At 42.8% G+C, this 19,222-nt stretch overlaps 1 protein-coding gene across 1 annotated transcript; it reads right to left on the bottom strand.

The window, feature by feature from the left end:
- Positions 1-2,552: 2,552 nt before the first annotated feature.
- Positions 2,553-18,150, bottom strand: unm_sa1614 (un-named sa1614; the record flags this gene model as incomplete). Its single annotated transcript, XM_079297009.1, has 28 exons — positions 2,553-2,742; positions 3,084-3,209; positions 3,504-3,658; positions 3,924-3,967; positions 5,636-5,699; positions 5,852-6,013; positions 6,406-6,691; positions 7,005-7,112; positions 7,199-7,266; positions 7,473-7,588; positions 7,677-7,762; positions 7,881-8,067; positions 8,172-8,263; positions 9,002-9,135; positions 9,461-9,633; positions 9,728-9,776; positions 10,219-10,306; positions 10,408-10,477; positions 10,614-10,711; positions 10,808-10,888; positions 11,659-11,734; positions 11,877-11,962; positions 12,462-12,591; positions 13,367-13,416; positions 13,629-13,703; positions 13,865-14,010; positions 14,095-14,167; positions 18,025-18,150. 28 exons carry the CDS (start codon positions 18,148-18,150, stop codon positions 2,668-2,670), a joined length of 3,024 nt encoding a protein of 1,007 aa, XP_079153135.1. The 3' UTR covers positions 2,553-2,667.
- Positions 18,151-19,222: the final 1,072 nt, after the last annotated feature.

Below are 19,222 nucleotides of genomic sequence, written 5' to 3'. Positions count from 1 at the left end.
ATTTCTTTTCATGCATTTTGTCAGCTTTTCTTTTCGAATGTCACTTTTTAATTGTTTTTAACCCAATTTTCGCTGTGGAAAAATAGTCAGAATATTTTGTGGTGGATTTTGTTTTCAACATTACCACAGATATTTATTTTTGGCAAAATCTTCAATTTTGAAGAAAGATATGGCACACTGTTGCTCCTGATTTTGTAGAAGTTGTCCTCCGATGCATTGAAGGAACTTTGTTTAGCTGTTTGACCCGTCGCACTAGGAAGCAGCATCTCGTACATCAATGGCGTGTTTTTGCTGGTAAAAGTAATTGGAAGAAACATCGACTAAATGCATCTACAATCTCACTGAAATTTAGATTTGAGATTAACTTCACACAAAAAGTACAACTAAGTTCCCATATTGTAGAAAGTGGATGTCCATGTCTGTTTTTGATCATATAGCAGGTCTGGCTGCAACATCAATACTGTGCATTTCTCCGTGGATTGACTGTTTTGATACTTTCAAACAGCCCGTATTTAAACTGTGCCTTTAAACGAGCCATCATGACGTCATGATGGTTATGATGTCATTACTATACAGTCACCAGTTGTGTCGCTAAACTCTGTGTAGCTGACTCACACGGCGAGTCCTTCAAATGTCTTTTCTCTCTTGTTTTCTTGCTAAAAATGCCATAATTGTGGTCGGGGTTTCCAGTGGCATTGCTAATTGTTTTTTCACTGAGCAGACATCGAGCAGATCACCACTTTCAGGCCAAATCGGGTGAATAAACACCCAAATTTCGCCGCTTTGTTTCCAGATTCAGACGAACGTTCCAGTGTGAAATCGCTCTCTGTAAAGAGCTCGGTCTGCCTCAAACAAACGTGTTGGTACAACGTCTAATATGAAGCGTTCATAGTTGTTCCTAACTGCCTCGCTGGATGGCAGTTTGAAAAGCCTCCGGCTTGTCTGGAACAAGTCCAATAGTCTCTCTTTAAACTGCTGAGTCAACAGAATCTGAAACATCTGCTGCCTGTTTTTACAGGTTTATTTTGGCTGCGATTTAACACTTTGTTGGCTTCTCCAGAAAAAAAACACTTCCTGCTCGTAAACTGGGAAGTTCTCCGCTTTATGCCATTCAATGACATTCAAAGGCCCAGAGGCCTGAGGCGGACTTCACATCCGGATGAAAGGTTTTTGGAATTTGCTAAATGATTTACTTCCTTCACACTGACAAAAGAAATTAGGTTTGATGAAAGTATAAATCCAAAGTTGTGCTTATTATATTCCCTGCAGTCTGGAAATGTTGAGTTAATTTCCATTAGGAATGCAGATTAAATCGAATCAACCAATCATGAAGTATGTTCAGTTATTGTAGCTTTAATTCAGCTCATCGTGTTTGACTGTTGATAAAAGAGAAAGAAATGCTTCACTTTTCACTTAAACAACCTGCCGATCATCGATTGATTCCTTCATTCACAGTCACCAAACAGACTGATATCTGAAACAACATGAAGCCACCGCTGTCACGTTGAATGAAATAAATAAAGAATATTTAAGGTGTTGTTTTTTGTTGTTTTTAAATAAAAAAAAACTGGAGGTAAATGTTGACACGATCAAACCCAGGTGAGAAAAAGTTCTGCAGACATTTCTACGTCTATAAAAGTAAAAACGTCCACATGGCAGTGTATTGCAGCCACAATAAAACATTCAGCTCAGTTTCAAGTGAAACGTGTTAAGTTGTTACTTTTTTTCTTTCAATACCAAATTATTCAGTTTTGTTATTAATCACAAATCAATTTATTTTTCTATCATGAAACTTCTCGTGATGTTCTTATAACAAACATTTCTTGCTTCAACATTCTACATTCTGTAAAAACAAGAAAAGATTTGTGATAAGTTACATAAAGGTTTTTTTTGTATTATTTGGAAAGTAGTGATAACAAGAAAATATGTCATAATAGCATAAAATGCTATCATGTGAAAAATATCTTGTTAAATGAGAAACTGAGCAAATACATTGTTGTACCAGTGGCAGTCATTTGCTGCTGTACTCACTGAGGCTCGGTGATATTTTTAAGGCAGCTGGAAGCATCAGCTGTGTCCCATATCAGGCTCCGCCTCCTCCTCTGTCACATGTGTGACTGGTATTTATCCTTTGGTCTTTCAGTATCCCACAATCCTTTGTGCTCTGGTCACTTGTTGGACCTTGGTAGCCCCGCCCCTCCAAGGTGGCGGAGCCTGAGATGGGACAGAAGCGCTGATTGAGCTCCACCAGATCAATTACATTAAAATACATTACAATGAATTAGAACGGAAGAAAAAATGTTTTTTTTAATTGAACTTCAAAATAAAAGTACAGTGGATTGTTTTATTTTGAAGTGAAGTGTCTCCAGTGGACTGAGTGCTCTTAATAAAATATTATATTTAATTTAAAATAAATAAATAAAAGTTTTGTCAACACCCTGTGAACTCACAGGATCCTGGAGCTGGTCAGGACCAGATCAGTCCAGTCCTGGGACAAGAACCTGAAAGTCTGACCGGGGGTTCAGCTGCAGCTGCTCAGTACTGATCTGGTTTGGTTCTCCTGCAGCTCCAGGTTCTGGTTCTCCATTCTAACTGATGTGGTCTGGATCTGTACTGGTCCAGGGTCTGCACCGCTCCTGGTCCGGTCTGGTGCAGACCAGGTTCATGTCAGTCTGAGAGGAGCTGGACGAAGGAACACGGAAACAAACCTCTCTGGTCTGGTTCATCCTCTATGTAACCGTGCTGCACACACACACACACACACACACACACACACATTCATATCTTCACTGAACATTTAGAGAAACTTGAACACAGACTTCACAACAGATTCTGATTTAGTTTTAGACTTTTGACCAAAAATATATTTTGGTTTTAGTCACATTTTGGTAATTTGATTATTTTGTCTCATTTTTAAGGTGTATTTTATATTTTCATACAGTTTTCTTCAAATCCTTCTGAGCAGTCGTCATCTTTGTTGTGTACAGTTACATGTTCTCGTCAATTGCAAAGCTGGCAGAAAAAAGCACCGTTACCTGATAATTGCATTTGCACCAATCACAGAGCAGGATGGTGATACGTACCCACCAATCGCTGTCCTCCTGTCCCAGGACCACCAGCACCTGTCCCTCAGAGAAACTCAGCTCATCGTGGTGGTCGGCCTGGCAGTCGTACAGCGCCTCCACCCGGCGGCTTGTCGCACCCCGAGGCTGATGGACGCGAGCAAACAGTTTGTGTATTTTTACATTACGTAAATAAACATAACACACGGTGCAAGAAGAGGCAGAAAACATTTGACGCCTCCACCTAAATAATGTCCCAATGTTACAGAGAACACAAGATTTAAATAGAAAGCAATACGATTGTGAATAGTGATGGCAAACTATAAAAACTATATATATATATATATATATATATATATATATATATATATATATATATATAATAACAACAAAATAATTATAATACTAAACACTGAAAAATGTCCTACTGCTCGATCTCACCAATGATCTGCGAGGAAGCGGCTGGGGGGCGGGGCGTCGGCTGTCATTCTCAAAGCTCTGAGAGCGCTGATTGGTGGGAGACCCGTTGGGCGGGGCTTTTCTGACAGGGTGCAGGAAGTGGGAGGAGCAACCGTCACTGTCTACTCTCCAAAAACCTCAAAGACAAAGAGACAGAATGTTATTTCAAGTATTTAACAGAGGAAGTCTAAAAAGCACAGCAAACTAAATACATACAACAAAGTCATCTGTTTTAAGTATTAAACTGGAGTTTACAATCTAACTTCATCGGCCCTCAGCTATTCCTCTCCCTCAGTTTAAAGCTCCAGGGCCGACACAGTGAGCTCATCGTAGCTACACATGATAGATTCATCAGGCTCCAGACCGATGAAACAGACGTGTACGTTTCTGCATCACAAGTACCTCTTTCTGGTCGTTCATTCAGCGAGCTGAGAGGAGACGATGGACTGGAGAGACAAGAAGAAGAGAGGGCGGGAGACACGTTTAATATCTCAATCGGAATACTCTGAGCCGTAGTTCATCTTCCGTCCACCGGAGGTCAGTAGAGTCTCAGCTGAAGAAGTTTCAGCTTCAACACACACTGATGAGCATAAACTCCTGACTTTAAACCTTTAAGGCAGAATCAGAAGGGTTTTCCTACAAACAATGAATTATCATATGCATTATTAAATATCACTTATGACCCTCTAGAAGTCTGTGTCGTGTCTGTATCTCCGCCTGTATTTTCTTACACTGAGTGAAAGACTAATGTGTGTTTATGGCTCAAACTTTCCATTAAATGGAAATATTTTTCGACACATTTCATCAGAATTCAAGCAGCCATATTTCTGAATCTTTGGACACTTTGGCATCTCACGAGAATTTAAGATGAAAGTTCCGAGAGTCTGATCGAAGTTTGGACAAACAAACATAAGTTTATAAAGTTTACGAAGCCACCGGAGCTTCTGTCAAGTTTAGAAGAAGTCTTGACAGTGCGGCAGTTCCCCTTTATCGTTTAAATCTTATTTAGGAGGAATTGAAGTGACAAAAGTTGGTTATGAAAGATTAAAGGAACTATTTTAAATAGTGTCTCCGCACAAACAACATATGCAAGTAAACAAAATGAATCCACATTTTGTGACCCCAGAAAAGGAGCTGCTCCCAACTTTGTTCCCTGATGTACCTGAAGAGCAACAGATGAGCTGAAGCGCCTCTTCATAAACACCTGTGTTAATACGTTAACTATAACCATGAAGAATGTTGAGACGGCACAGACACCGTTAAACACCGACCGCGTTTCTTCTGTTGATGGTTTCTGATTGATCTGTTATTGCACAGACCTGCTGTGGTGTCCATTACTTTATATTTAAATAGTGTGAGTTGTGTTTTATGAGTGGGCTCGAGGCTAAGAAGGAAGATTGATTTCATAATATGTTATTTTGTTGTAATCCTAGAGAAATCATTCCACTACAGATCCCATGAATAACCGTGTTCCCTTTTATTAAAAGTACATTTTTGTTTTAAGTGACAATCGTAATGATTTTAAATGAATATCTGTTGAGTCCTGAAGGAGGTAACACGATGGTGATAGAGCCTACGGCCCACTAGGGAATTATTGCAATATTTATATTTACATATTTTCAGTTTTATGAACTGGGTGTCTGTGGCGATATTCCAGGAAAAGAAATGCAGTGGTACAGTTTTTCTCCATTCTATACACACATAAAAACGACTAACTACGCACACAATGAAAGCTCATGATTCAACAGACTCAAACCAATTCAATTGTTTTCACTAGAATAGAAAATGTAAATCAAGCAGGACTGAAGTGGTAAAGACCGACACTTTTAGATTTCAGTCCTGGTTGATTTAGATTTCATATTTGAGTGAACAATTGATTTGTTTCGAGTGTAGAGCCTTTAATGTTGACACATGAGCTTCATTTGTATGAATATTTATTGTGTGTATACAATGGAGCATTAACCCAGTTAATAATACTGCAAATATATAAATATTGCAATACTTTCATCAGTGGGCTCAATCACCAATATGTTACCTCCTTAACAGACTTAACAGACATCTATTTAAATGATTGACAGATTTAAAATCAGTGTGATTGTGTCTCGGATACTCACACACACTTCTTAAAGGAGGAGTCGGGGCCGCTGTAGATCCTGGGACTGGTTGGCAACCCGTAATCTACACACACACACACACACACGCACACACACACACACGCACACACACACACACACACACGCACGCGCACACACACACACACACACACACGCTTAGTTAATAACACAGCAGCACTTTGACGGATTAATTGCAGCATGTCTCTCAGATGTTACCGTGCTTGCTGGACTCGGAGCAGCTCCTCTTGTGTCGGACGGCGATGGGAGGGGGAGGAGTTGACTTTCTGCTTCCTATCAGGGGGAAGAAGACCTCCCCTTCTTCCTCCTCTTCCTCCTCTTCCTCCCCAGTGGGAGGCGGAGGGGGAGGAACGTTGGGAGCTGGAGGACGAAAAGACAGCAGAGATGGAGGACTGGGTTTTGTCTTCAGAACCTGGTCCTTATTATTGTGGTCTTTATTTATTTATGAGAATAACATGACTTTCTAGTTGTCCTGATATAATGCTGTAAAAATGTACATTACACTGACTTTAACACATTAAACATTATAGTACGGGTACTCCAACCTTCCTCTAAGTCTTTTAACCAGGTCTTTACTAGCGACTGATATTTTTTTTATTAATCCTGTCAATTATTTCTACCGTTATGCGAACACCATCTTTTATTTGGGCGTCTAACAGTATCGTACCTAATATCAGCACAAACAACAAAGTGTGAAGGAGAAAAAGAAACGTGTGTTGTTTTTGTAGTCGTAAAACTGAGTCTGAGCTCACCTTTGACCCTGGGGGGCAGCGGAGGCGCAGGTGAGGACGGAGGAGGAGGAGGAGGAGGAGGAGGAGGGCTGGTGGCGCAGCCAGCGGGCCGGCTGTGGAGCTCCATAGCCATGGCGAGCCTCCTCCCGACGCTGAGCAGGCCTCCTCCGCCTCCTCCACCTCCTCCAGCGGAGGAAGGGGCGACGGAGGAGGCAGACTGACTGAAGCTGAAGGCACGGGAGGTGAAGGAGAAGGAGGAGGTGAAGGAGGAGGACGAGATGGAGCGCTCCTTCTTCACCGGACCGTTCTGAAGCAGAAGAATAAAACTATTAAATTATTATTGTTGCATTAAAAGGTTTAAACCTCAATGTGAGCGGATGGACTAAACTACATTTTGGTAATCAGAGTACTTTATTGATCAATAAAAGTCAATCAAAGTATTTTTTTGTTTCGATTGTGAGATCTGAGACTCATCATAATAGTAATAATAATAATAATAATAACTATTAACCAGCCGACTGTAGAGACAACACAGGATGTAATAATCAACAAATATACTCTTTTAGATTTAATAAAGTACAGAGCCGTTAAACCGGCAGGCCGTCAGTTGCCATTGTGACCTTGTCGTCGAAGTCATCGTCACTGTCGTAGAGATCGTCGTGACGAAGCCTCCACTCGTACTCCACGTGGACGTGATGGTCAAACTGGTTGGACTGGGCTTTCTGCAGCTGCTCAAACACAACGCGGTCACAGTTTTAAGCGTGCCGCTGACATCAACACGCGAGGAGACGAGTGATCGGAGCGAGGAACTCACCAGCGCCTCACACTGGCCGTGCTTCAACCTGCGGCTCACGTCCAGAGCGGTCTCTCCTAACTCGTTCTCTGTTCACACACAAACGGTTAAAGTATGACTGAGACGTCTGAACCAGCAGCAGGAGAAGTTAGTGTGTGTTTCTACGTTTGTGAGTGAAGATATAAGACGACAAATGTCTTCACAAAAATGTCCCCACTTTCTAAATTGTTTATGGGTCCTCACATGTACCATGTACAATCGTATGTGTGTGAGAGTGTGTGTGTGTGTGTATTACTCATGTGTGTGTTGGCCCTGGCTCTCAGCAGCAGTCTCACACAGTCGCTCTTGTTGTGCAGACAGCTGTAGTGCAGCGCCGTGTTTCCTGCTGATGTCTGCGCGTCCACGTCGGAGCTGAGGACAAAAACAAAACACACGCAGGTGAAGACACCAACATACACTGAGATGACGTCACTCATAAACGCTGTCAGAGCACACCGACCAGTTCTGAGCTAAGAAGTCCAGGATGTGCAGCGACGTCCTGTCAGCCAATAGGACGGCTAGATGGAGCGCCGTCTCCCCTCTCTCCTGTTGGCATGGAAACAAACAAAGGTGTGTGTACCTGTGTGTACCATTAGATGTGTGTACCTGTATGTGTGTGTATCGGTGTGGAACTCTATGTGTGTGTGTGTGTGTGTGTGTGTACCTGTACGTGTGCGTGCAGCGGCTGGCTCAGCTCCATCCTCTGAGCGTACAGTTGAATCAGAGTGTAGATGTCGCAGCTCTTTGTCGCCTCCTGCAGGCTGAGTCGCAGCGCTGCAGAAGAGCTGTGGCTCCGCCTCACAAAATAAACATCCTGGTACTTTGACAGGATGAAGTCTTTACGCTCCCCCCTGCAAACACACACAACAAATATACAGTATCAACTTCATTAAAAGAAACTATTCTTTACTAGAATAACTAAATCTGTGTGTGTGTGTGTGTGTGTGTGTCTTACATGTGGCTGTGTTGGGAGGGCTTCAGTGATGGACTCAGCAGGTTCGCCTCCAGTATTTCATTAAAACCAGAGTTACCAACATTTCTGGCCAACTGGGAGACAAAGAAGACAGAATTTTCTCTCTACCTGCTCGCTCGTACAAACAGCACATACACTAAAGTTAAGAGCCTTTCAAGAAAGTATCTGTAAGATCGGAATTTAACCTCAAAATGCAGAACTGACCGAAGAAGAGGGAAACTGCTGCCGCAGCTCCATCAGAGGGAAATCTAACTTCCTACATCTCCAAATCGTTCTGATTTACATGTTTTGTCTTGTTAGCTGACAAACTAATCCAACAATAATCCATCCTGTCAGCTGGGTTTCTTTAACTGGACCATAATGTACTAAATGAACATCATGCTGTATTTAAGAATACTTGAAACTAGAGGTTGAGACCATAAACTCATGTTTACAATGTTTACTGAGGTAATAAATCAAGAGAGAAGTAGAGTCATTTTCTCATAGACTTCTATACAACCAGACTTCTTTTGTCGCCCCCTGGTGGCCAGTAGAGATAATGCATGTTTAAGGCACTTCAGCACTGGCTTCACTTTACAGAGCCAGAGGTTGCTGCCTGATAAAGAGCCAAAGTTGTGAGCGTGGACATTAAATGTAAGGTGAGATGTAAACTATCACTGCTTCAGGAAGAAACATCCAATCACTTCAAATGTAGTTGTGTGTGTCACTAACGGCAGGTAGAAGCTAAACATGATGCTGTTTTCTGTCCTAACCCAACTAAACCCAGCTGACTGCAGGATGGATTAGCTTGTTAGCTAACGGGCTGGACCTACCAGCAGGTCTGAGGTCCCCAGACTGTCCAGACTCAGAGACTGGATCCTGGAGACGTGGACCCCCATCTCCCTGTGGATCCCTGAACACTCGATACAGGTCAGGATGCCCAGGTTGGTCGAGAGCCATCCAGGATCTACAGAGAGAGAGAGAGAGAATTCAGATTTACTGTCGTAGATGGATTTCACTGACAGACAAAAAATGAAATCAGCGCTGCAGCTAACAATTACCTTCCATGAACGAATCATCATTTGGTTTATACAACGTGACAAATGTCCATCAGTTTCCCAGAAGCCAAAGTTCAGACTGCTTTTATTGTGTCACCAACAGTTTTCTGACCGTTAAATAAATCTCAAAATCAATCAAACTTTACATCTGATGTTTTGTATGACGACCCGCTCCACCTCCTAACCCACCGCCGCCTCCCCATGAAAATGAAGACGTATGAATTGATCGATCACCGGGAGCTCCGCAGTCACAGCAGCTGCTGTTTCCTGGCAACCGTCTGATGTCATCAGTGATGGCCCGGGTCAGATCCTCCACGCTGCTCTCACAACCTCCTCCCCCTCTCCTCCCCCCGTCCAGGGCCACGCTGAGAGCCTCCTGCTTACTGTTACTGAGCACCGAGATCCAGCTGAACACACAGATGAACACACATCTCAGTACGTCAAGACAGGACGACACCAGTTACCGGACTTTATCAACAGCTCGTCAGAATAAAGACTCACGCCACACACTCAGCTTCATCCTCTGCCAGGAAGTGGTAGGTCCGATTGTCTGGAGGACAAAGTGTTTGTTTTATTGCATAATTATAGAGCGCTGCACAATCGTAACGCGTCTCCCATAACAATCACGGCCCGTACAAACGTGTTGTGTTTCATCTCTTACATACAAACACAATTATGTGTGTTTTATGAACATATTTACATCACAAACTAATATAATATAATCATATGTATAGTTATGTGTTAATATTATATTTATACGATTTTGATGTTATGTAAAATTGACATTATGATTATATCAATTATGCAGAAATTAAATGTATATACTGGGTCAATATTTCAGCACTGCATCTGTATGTCACCGTGTATGTGTTGTATGTCGTTTTCTCACTTAAATTTCATTATTTTCGATCTGTATTTATGTGTAAAATCTGTGTGTGTGTGTGTGTGTGTGTGTGTGTGTGTGTGTGTGTGTGTGTGTGTGTGTAGCTTACGAGAGATGAGGTCGAAGCATTTCTTGTCCTCCACACTGGGTTTAACCTGACAGGTGAGCAGGTTGAGTCTGGTCGGAGGTTTATTAGGCTGAGAGAGAGAGAGAGTATAAAGATTATAAATTATTATTACTTTACAGCTAATTACACACTCACACACACACACACACACACACGCACAGGTGAACTCACAGTAGCGTGTGCGATCGTCAGGTAACAGTTGTGAACTGAACATTTCCTCTTCTGCCACATTTTCCTCAAACTGAAACACAGACAGAGACACGGGTTTAGTACTACCTCAACTACTACACTACGAATACTACTACTACTACTGTTGGTGGTCAGTGTTGAGTGCGTCAGCGTGTACATTAGTGTGTTTTTTAATTGTATTTTCTTACCCGTCACTCTTCTTGTAGAGGAATCCTGTTCTTTCCGTCCCGTACTGTTTGTCTCCCAGCAGCTGATGCATACTGTACATCTGCTTCGGCAATGAGTCCTACACACACACACACACACACACACACACACACAGATTCATTACCAGTACGGCAGTATTATAACGTCAGCTGGTGTCAGTGTTTGTGTCTCTGACCTGCTCTGTGTTGACGACCGGCCTCAGCTGATCTCTGAGAGTCACGAGCTGCTTCTTCTCCTCCTCCTGACGCTGCTTCACCTGCAGACAAACAGCAGCAAATCTTTAGATTCAATGTGCTTTTATTTTGAAATAAGGGCAACCTGAGTACGATTGAAGTAGTAAACCAGTGTAAAAATACTCTGTTACAAGTAAAAGTCCTGCATGCAACAAGTTACCGGTACTTAAGTATAAGTACATAAGTATAAGAATCAGAGTGTATTTTAAATACCGAAAGTAAAAGTACTCATTATGCAGAGTTACTAATTCACATGCTTCCACACTTCCATTACTGAGTAAAAATGATAAAATCAGACAGTGAGTGATGTTGCATTCATTTATAAACCTACTCAGATATAAGAGTAATAGATCATTGAAATCCTCAAACATGCAAGAAGAATTCATACTTTGTGTTCTCGTCATAATGTCTCATGAGTCGAGATTTTAACTGAGTTTATGTCATTATTGTTATTATCATAATAGATAAGATCAAACTTATTGTTATTCTATTGCTTTGTTTTTCACAGGTAACCATTTCATTCTGTAGACTTTTATCATATTTAGGTATTTAACTCTTTGTTGTCAGTGATAATTACAGCTGCAGATAAAGTCTCGTTTCTCTCTTCCACATCTTCTGTTCTAAAATCATCACACCTCTTTTGTATCTGAGAATTAATTCATATTTGAGGGTTCAGCCTGGAGCCAACATCGTCGCCCACGTCATCAAAATCACAGCACCAACAGTCCGCTCGCCCCCCAGAGGCTGCGGTGTGAATTACACACACGATATTAAAGTGTCCTTGATGTCGTACCGTGTTCAGAACTCCATTCAGCTCCTCCATGTACTGCTTCAAGCTCTGAGTGGTGGACACACACTCCTGCAGAAAACTACACACACACGCACACACACACAGATACAGTCGTGTCAGTATGTGTGTGTGTGTGTGTGTGTGTGTGTGTGTGTGTGTGTGTGTGTGTGTGTGTGTGTGTGTGTGTGCGCGCGCGTGTGTGTGTGTGTGTGCGTTCTCACTTGTTGTGGCTGTGGTAGTGTTTGATGAGGTTCTGCAGAAGGTCGACTCCTCTCTTCGTCTTTATCTCGTTGACTTTAATCAGATACTGAGAGACAGAGAGAGGAGTGTAGTCATTGAACAGAGAGAGAGAGAGGGAGGAGGTGCAGAAAGAAGAGGGAGAGAGAAGAGGAAGAGGAGAAGGAAGAAGAAAATGAGGTGGGGGGGAAGAGGAGGAAGAAGAAGACGAGGAGGAGGAGGGGGAAGATGAAGGTGCATAAGAGGAAGGAGCAGTGGTCAGATGCAAATATAACAAGGAGGAGGAGGGGGAAGACAAAGATGGATGAGAGGACAGTAAGAAGAAGAGGAGAAGGAGCAGTGGAAGAGGAAGAAGAGGTGGAAGAGGAGGGAGAAGTAGAAGAAGTAGAAAAAGAGTTGAAGGAAGAAAAGAAGGACTGAGAAGAAGAGGAAGAAGAAGACAAGGAAGACAAAGGGGAGAAGGGGGAAGACAAAGTAGAGAGAAAGGAGGAGTAGAAGGAGGAGGAAAAAGATGAGGAGGTGAAGGCTAAGAGGCAGGACGGGTCAAATATGGAGGCGGAGTCACTGACCTCGCACATGCTCAGTTGGAAGGAACGCCTCTCCTTCTCCAGCTCCTCTGCAATCTCTCCTCCGCTGACCTCATTCCTCACCATCCCATACTGACGAGCCAACTCCCTCTTCTCCTTCTCCACCTGCTTACTGCGCACACACACACACACACACACGCACGCACGCACGCACGCACACACACACACACACACACACACACACACACACACACACACACACACACACACACACACACACACACACACACACACACACACACTCACACTCACACTCACACACGCACACACTCAAACTCACGCTCACGCACACACACACACACACACACACACACACACTCACACTCACACACTCACACACACTCACACACACACTCACACACACACTCACAAACGCGCACACACACACACCCACACACGCACACACACACACACACTCACGCACACACACTCACACACACACACACACACTCACGCACACACACACACACACAATGTTTTATTGTCTTTTCGAAAGAATAAGTTCACAATTAAAATGAATACTAAACTTCTTTTTTTATATTACATTGTATTACAAATATTCTTTTATCCCGATGAAGCCCTGCTCCATGTTAAAAACATTCCGTCTCATTGTGCTGAAGCTCCCAGTTTGAGCTCCCAGTCGGTTGATGGGTGGATTTCTTTTACTATAATGTCACCATGAAGAGCATCTTCACATCTTTTATCGTCACATTCTCTTGTTTTCACGACACAGAACTCCAGCAGCTCAAAAACATAGAAGAGAACTTATCCTGGTGTTTTGAAACCATAAAGATGATATTTACACGCACACGCACATAAGCAGAATACTGTTGTGCAAGTAACCACTCTCAGTGTGCTTGAGATCATTCAGTGTGATCATCACTCACAATCTGCTCTCGTAGTCCCTCCACGCTTTGTCAAAAGGCTTCTTCAGATCCTACAAAGAGAGACAGTCAGAGGAGGAAACAGGATTTTAGATTCATGGTACTGATGAGGCTGTAAACACGTCAGGGGACAGACAGTGACATCCTCAGGCTACCAGGAGCAAATACCATCATGATAATATGTGGTGAAAGGTTGTATCTGTCCATCCAAACTCTATATGCATCATCCAGGGCACATGAAAGTCAGTAAAGATAAGGTCCTCACCCCCTTCACCTCCCGCAGGTCTCCTTTAACCACAGAGTCCAGGAAGAAGTTGATGTTGTGGAGCATGCTCTTTAACTGCACACACACATAAAAAAATACAATGATACAAACTTCAACTGTCTACAAACATTCAAGGGGAAATATAATAATGGATAACACCCAGCATGTTGCTATTCAGCGATGGTAACGATCAAGTCACGTGGTGTTTGGTAATACCAGTCTGTCCGGTGACTTACCAGGTTCTTCATGGGCGAGAGGAGCTCTTTGGAGAAGTCGGCCAGTCGGCAGAAGGCAGAGCCGACCTCCGTCTCCCCGTTTGAGTGACAGTTGACCGACATCTTCTCCATCGAATTAATGTACTGCTCCAGGTGAGACACGTGGTCTGAGAGAGAGAGAGAGACGGTGTTAGTGCAGGAAGTAAAGTGTGTGTGTGTGCGTGTGTGTGTGTGTGTGTGCGCGAGTGCACCTTGTCCTGATGTGTATTTGGCTTTAGCAGCTTTCTTCATCTTCTGCAACACCAACCGGTCGCTGTCCAAAACCTGAACACACACACACACACACACACACACACACACACACACACACACACACACACACACACACACACACATGCATATTTAATAGTTTGTACATTCAAGTGATGTTTGAAACATCAGTGTGTAAATCTGCTGAATGTGTGTGTAGAAGCACTAATTCACCTGCTGACTCAACACCCACACACACACACCCACACACACACACACACACACACACACAGACGACGAGCTTTGTTCTCTGACAACAGGCCGCTACATTCCTGTGTGTGTCAGTTCACAACCAAAATCTCTGTCTTTGTTGTTTCTGGGTGAATCAGACCACGGAGGCCTTTTTCACAGCAGACATTTTCACTCTTAGTCATTGTGCCAAAAAGCACAGCGGTTATTAATAACTGCTAATGAAGTTCTACCAGGACAGTGTGACAGTGAGGCAGCATGCACAATACAAGGACGCTGAAACTGAAGCAGCTAAACGCGATGGAGACATCATTAATATGTATTATATACACCTGTGAGTCACCTGCTGTGACATGTCAAAAACACTGCAGTGAAAAAACATCTGTTGTCTGTAATGTTACAAATAAATGATCTGGTTTTGATTCCATCAGATGTTTTCTCGGCGCCTCGCTTTGCAGATTTTCTGGGCACGTCCATCTGGTAGCAGATCCTCGGGGGTCGAGGCAGAACACGCCGGAGAGGATATTTATCTCCTCTGGCCTGGTGACGCCTCGGCATCCCCCAGGAGGAGCTGGACAAGGTTGCTAGGGAGCGGGACGTCTGCGCTCCTTTGTTTAGCCGGTTTCCACCGCGACAAAGCCTGAGCATTTTATTGCCCACTCCACTGTCAGACACCAGGGGTTTACTTCATTATTACTGATGTGCTCAAACCATGTGAATCTGATTTATGTGATTTCTTGACGACCCCACACATGAGTGGAATAGCAGATTAACTCAATCCCAAATTAGATTAGAATTAACAATATATTACGTATTTAAATTTTTCATTGTTGTATTTCAGTTTGCCGGATAATATATATTTAACAATTGATATTAAATGGTACGAAATAATGGTTTCATGTCATGATCCGATCTTAAGAGTCTAATGCGACAAAACGCAGTGTGAGACTGTATATTTGTGTTGTTTCCAAATTATTTTATGTGCACTCTTTTTGAAAATGTGAATGTCCCTATGTAGAGGTAGTGTTTGGTTTGTCCTTTCTGGGCTACTGTAGAAACATGGCGGCCGCCTCTGTGAAGACCAGCTCCGTACGTAGATATAAACGGCTCATTCTCAGGACACGAAAACACAACAATCCTTATTTTCAGGTGAATTAAAAAACATTTAACAATAATATATTCTATTTCTGCCAATAGATTCCCCTAAATGTTTCATGCACTGCACAGCTATTCAACTGTCAAGCATTGCACTGATTTGAACAATAATCTAATTAACAATTTATGGATTTTTATATACATGCTGTGGTATTATCTAGGGAAATAGAAAAGCTTTACAGTGTTTGAAGAGAAGTACAACATTTCAGCTACAAACCTGCACACCGTATATCTCTCAGTCTAACCACATTTCCTCATAATAACTAACTGTATATCAACAAATAAAGTCAGACATAAAACGGGACTTGTATCCATAAATCCTTTGTCCCAGTGCATGCTGGGAAGCTTTCCTGTACACCTGCTCCTGGACTGTAACACTATCTTTACCTCATTCTGTAAAAGAGCCTTTAGGTGCACAAGCAGGTGGATGAAGAACAGGTGAGGTTTATTACTGTTCTCTGCGTAAAGCACTTTGCAGAACTTGTTCTACGCACGTTGTGATGAATGAGGACTTTGGGATCAGAACAAACGCTCGTCAGCGAGCTGGAACCACCGATTCACTGTGTCATCATCATGTAACACAATCAGGGTAACGCAGAAAAGGTTTTCTCAAAAAAAAGTTCTAATGTCCAATTTTGTAGCTTCCCATGAATGCAGCATCTGTGTGCAGGTTGCAGATTAACTCACACACCTCATTAATATTCATCTCCTCCTCATTACCATTACATAACAATAGCAATGAATACTAACGTGGTTTAATCTGTTGGCGGGTAACATATGCTGTCGCTGTTGGGGGTAATGGGGGGGGGGGGGGTGGGTCAGAGGGGGAGGAGTTGGAGTCTCTGTTTTTCAGGACAGTCGAGGATCTGAAGTCTTCGGTCCACACACTGACCAACGATTTGTATGTGTGTGTGTGTGTGTGTGTGTGTGTGTGTGTGTGTGTGTGTGTGTGTGTGTGTGTGTGTGTGTTGGGGGGGGGGGATTGCTGCCCGCTGGTCTTAAGTGGCCCCCCCACACACTCCAACACAGAGAAACAGACATCTCACAGCAGCAGATTGTTCTCAGCTATTACTCGATGAATTGGTTTGCAGATGGACATGAAGGAATTCAACTATTTTGATAATTGATTGTTTCTTGGACTTCAACGTCAACGTGGACTCTGGAGAGGCCGGATTAACACGAGAGGAGACCCCCTGAGGCAGAAAGGAGCCATGAAGCGTGTCGGAGTATAATCAGTTCTTACTGGAGGAAAATTCTCAGTGACTCTAACTTGGTGCGACTTCAAGGCCTCTGACGAAAAGCATTTCATTAACTGTCTTAATTTAGGAAATAACTTTCTATCGCTGGTGATATTTAAAACAGCTCCAGAGTTCATTGATGACAGTGAGGTTATTAAAAGATTTTTTTTTTTTTACTCTGTGCAAGATGCAAAAGGAAGATCTGGCTCTTTGCAAACAAACAAAATCCTGACAGCAACAGAGAGAATTCAACTTAACCAACAATTCAAGCAAACACATACAGCTCGCAGACAACGCTTCCTCAAGCTCCTTCATCAAAAGTATGATTTATGATTTATGATTTATTGCGGCTATTATTATATTTGATTCCCTAACACAGGGCCTGGGTTCAAGTCCTGAGTCCTGCATGTGGTTTAGTTTAGATTAAACGCTTTGAGTCGTCGAAACAGAACCGTAAAAACCTTCATCGTACAAGTAACAGAAATACCGCCCATCCCTGATTGTAACTGTAATTATTCCCGCCCTCGGGCAGATGACAGCCATTTTGGATTTCCTGGAGTTCAGGTTTTTACCTTAAAATGAATCATTTCCAAGAGGACACCTTTAGGGAGTTGAGAATTTATGTTTCCTTTTACTTTTTATTTCTGGATTTATTTAATCTGTGACAGATTACTGGGAAATGTACTTCTTTGTTACGGAAAAAAACGAGTTTGTTTGTCATTTTTTTGGTTGTTTCTTTATTGGGAAATATTAGATTTGACTATATTTCCAGAATATGCAAAAGATATTTGTTAAAGAAAGAATATTTTTGTGAATAATAAACTGCGATTGCCAATCATTGTTACAGGAGAATGAAACAATCACAGGTATAATCTCAATACCGATACGTACATATGTCCCTCACAAGTGTGAGTAAACTTTTGACGGCAACTTTAAGTTGTCAGATATTTTCAGTTTCAACTTGTTGCATCTTTTGCAGATGTGTTCATAAAAAAAACTTTTCCTCAAACAATGATGCAGGTTTGTAGAATAAAAACTACATTTCTAGAAGACAGGATTGACAATCAACCAGATTTGAATGAAACACTGTATCCTACACAGTGCACACAGAGGGGAAGTTAATTGGGGACCCAGCAGCGATTATTTTCTCCAGGGCCACTGAGCAGTTCAGACCGGCCCTGAATAACAAACACAGCTGGTCTCATTCATCAGGCAGAACATCTGTTAGTACCGCCACTGACTAGTAACTAGTAACTAGTACTAACTACCTTAACCTCTGTCAGTACTGACCTCCTCCAGCAGGTAGACGGTGTTCCTGCAGCTGATCATCTTGGAGGTGAAGGAGGAGGTGGTGGGGGAGCTCCAGTCCTCCTGAACCTCCTGCAAGAAGTCGGACACCGACACGCACTCCGGCATGGTGCTCCTCAACCCGGGACACACCGGGACAGGACCGGGACAGTCAAACAGAGGTCCTGAAAGACCAATTCCACACAAAAGACCGAGGAAACCGGGCGAGGATCTATAATGATGAATAATAAAATGATGTTAATTCAATAATCCACTGTTCAAAGGTGAAATAATCCCATCAGCGCTGCATTCACAGTCCCGTGAAGAGAGATGATCATTAACAGGCTGATAAAAAAAAAAAACGGTAATTAATGAAAGACCTGATCCGGTGATTCTTCCGTCACTGTGACTTCACCGTGAACCGCAGCATCAGCCGCTTCTTGCTCCGAACAAAAGGTGGTAAAAAAATCCAGCAGGAAATAGACCCGAACCGCGCCGGTTCTGCAGAAACCCAGAAATATGAAGACGGTCCCGGGTCATTAGCATGTTAAAAACCACCGAGTCTCTCCCCGGTAGAGCCGCTTCATTCAGAGAGACACCCACAAACCCGCCCGGGTCTCTCCGTGCGTGAACCGGCTGACAAAGAACGGAGCAGCTGAGCGGAGAACCGGAACCTCTGGACACCGGGACCGGGTTCAGATGACGGAATCAAACCGGTGTCTGCTCTCAGCTCCAGAAACAGCTTCAAGCATTTTCATCATCAGCTGATTTTTTTTTTTCCTGCTTTTTCCTTCTTTATTCAAACCGCATGGAGAGGCGCGTTCACGGTGCGCGGCGGCGGCGACGGTGCTCTCTGCCGCGGGAGCGCGCCCTGCTGACCGTAATCCCCGTTACACCGGTGTCTATTTAGTTAATGTCATACCTGCTGACAGTGAGTGAAAACAGGGTTCTACTGTAAATGTTCTAAACCACCTTCAAATTTGACTTATTTTACAATAACAATGAAAGAAAAGATAAACACAAAAATAGGAACGAAATCTCTATTTGGAGTTTTATTAAGAGACTCTTCAAAGAATAAAGCCTCGGATATACTTTCCACAAGGACGGTCACATGAAAATGAGTTGATGAAGAACCGTGAAGGGGGACACGTTGGGATCTTTTATCCTCTCTAACCGACATTCACAAAGATCCTCAAAGTTC

The sequence above is a fragment of the Melanostigma gelatinosum genome, assembly GCF_949748355.1.
Source record: "Melanostigma gelatinosum genome assembly, chromosome: 3".
Lineage (NCBI taxonomy): Eukaryota > Metazoa > Chordata > Actinopteri > Perciformes > Zoarcidae > Melanostigma > Melanostigma gelatinosum.
The sequence above is the reverse complement of the archived record's forward strand: the minus strand, read 5'-3'. Positions and strand labels throughout refer to the sequence as shown.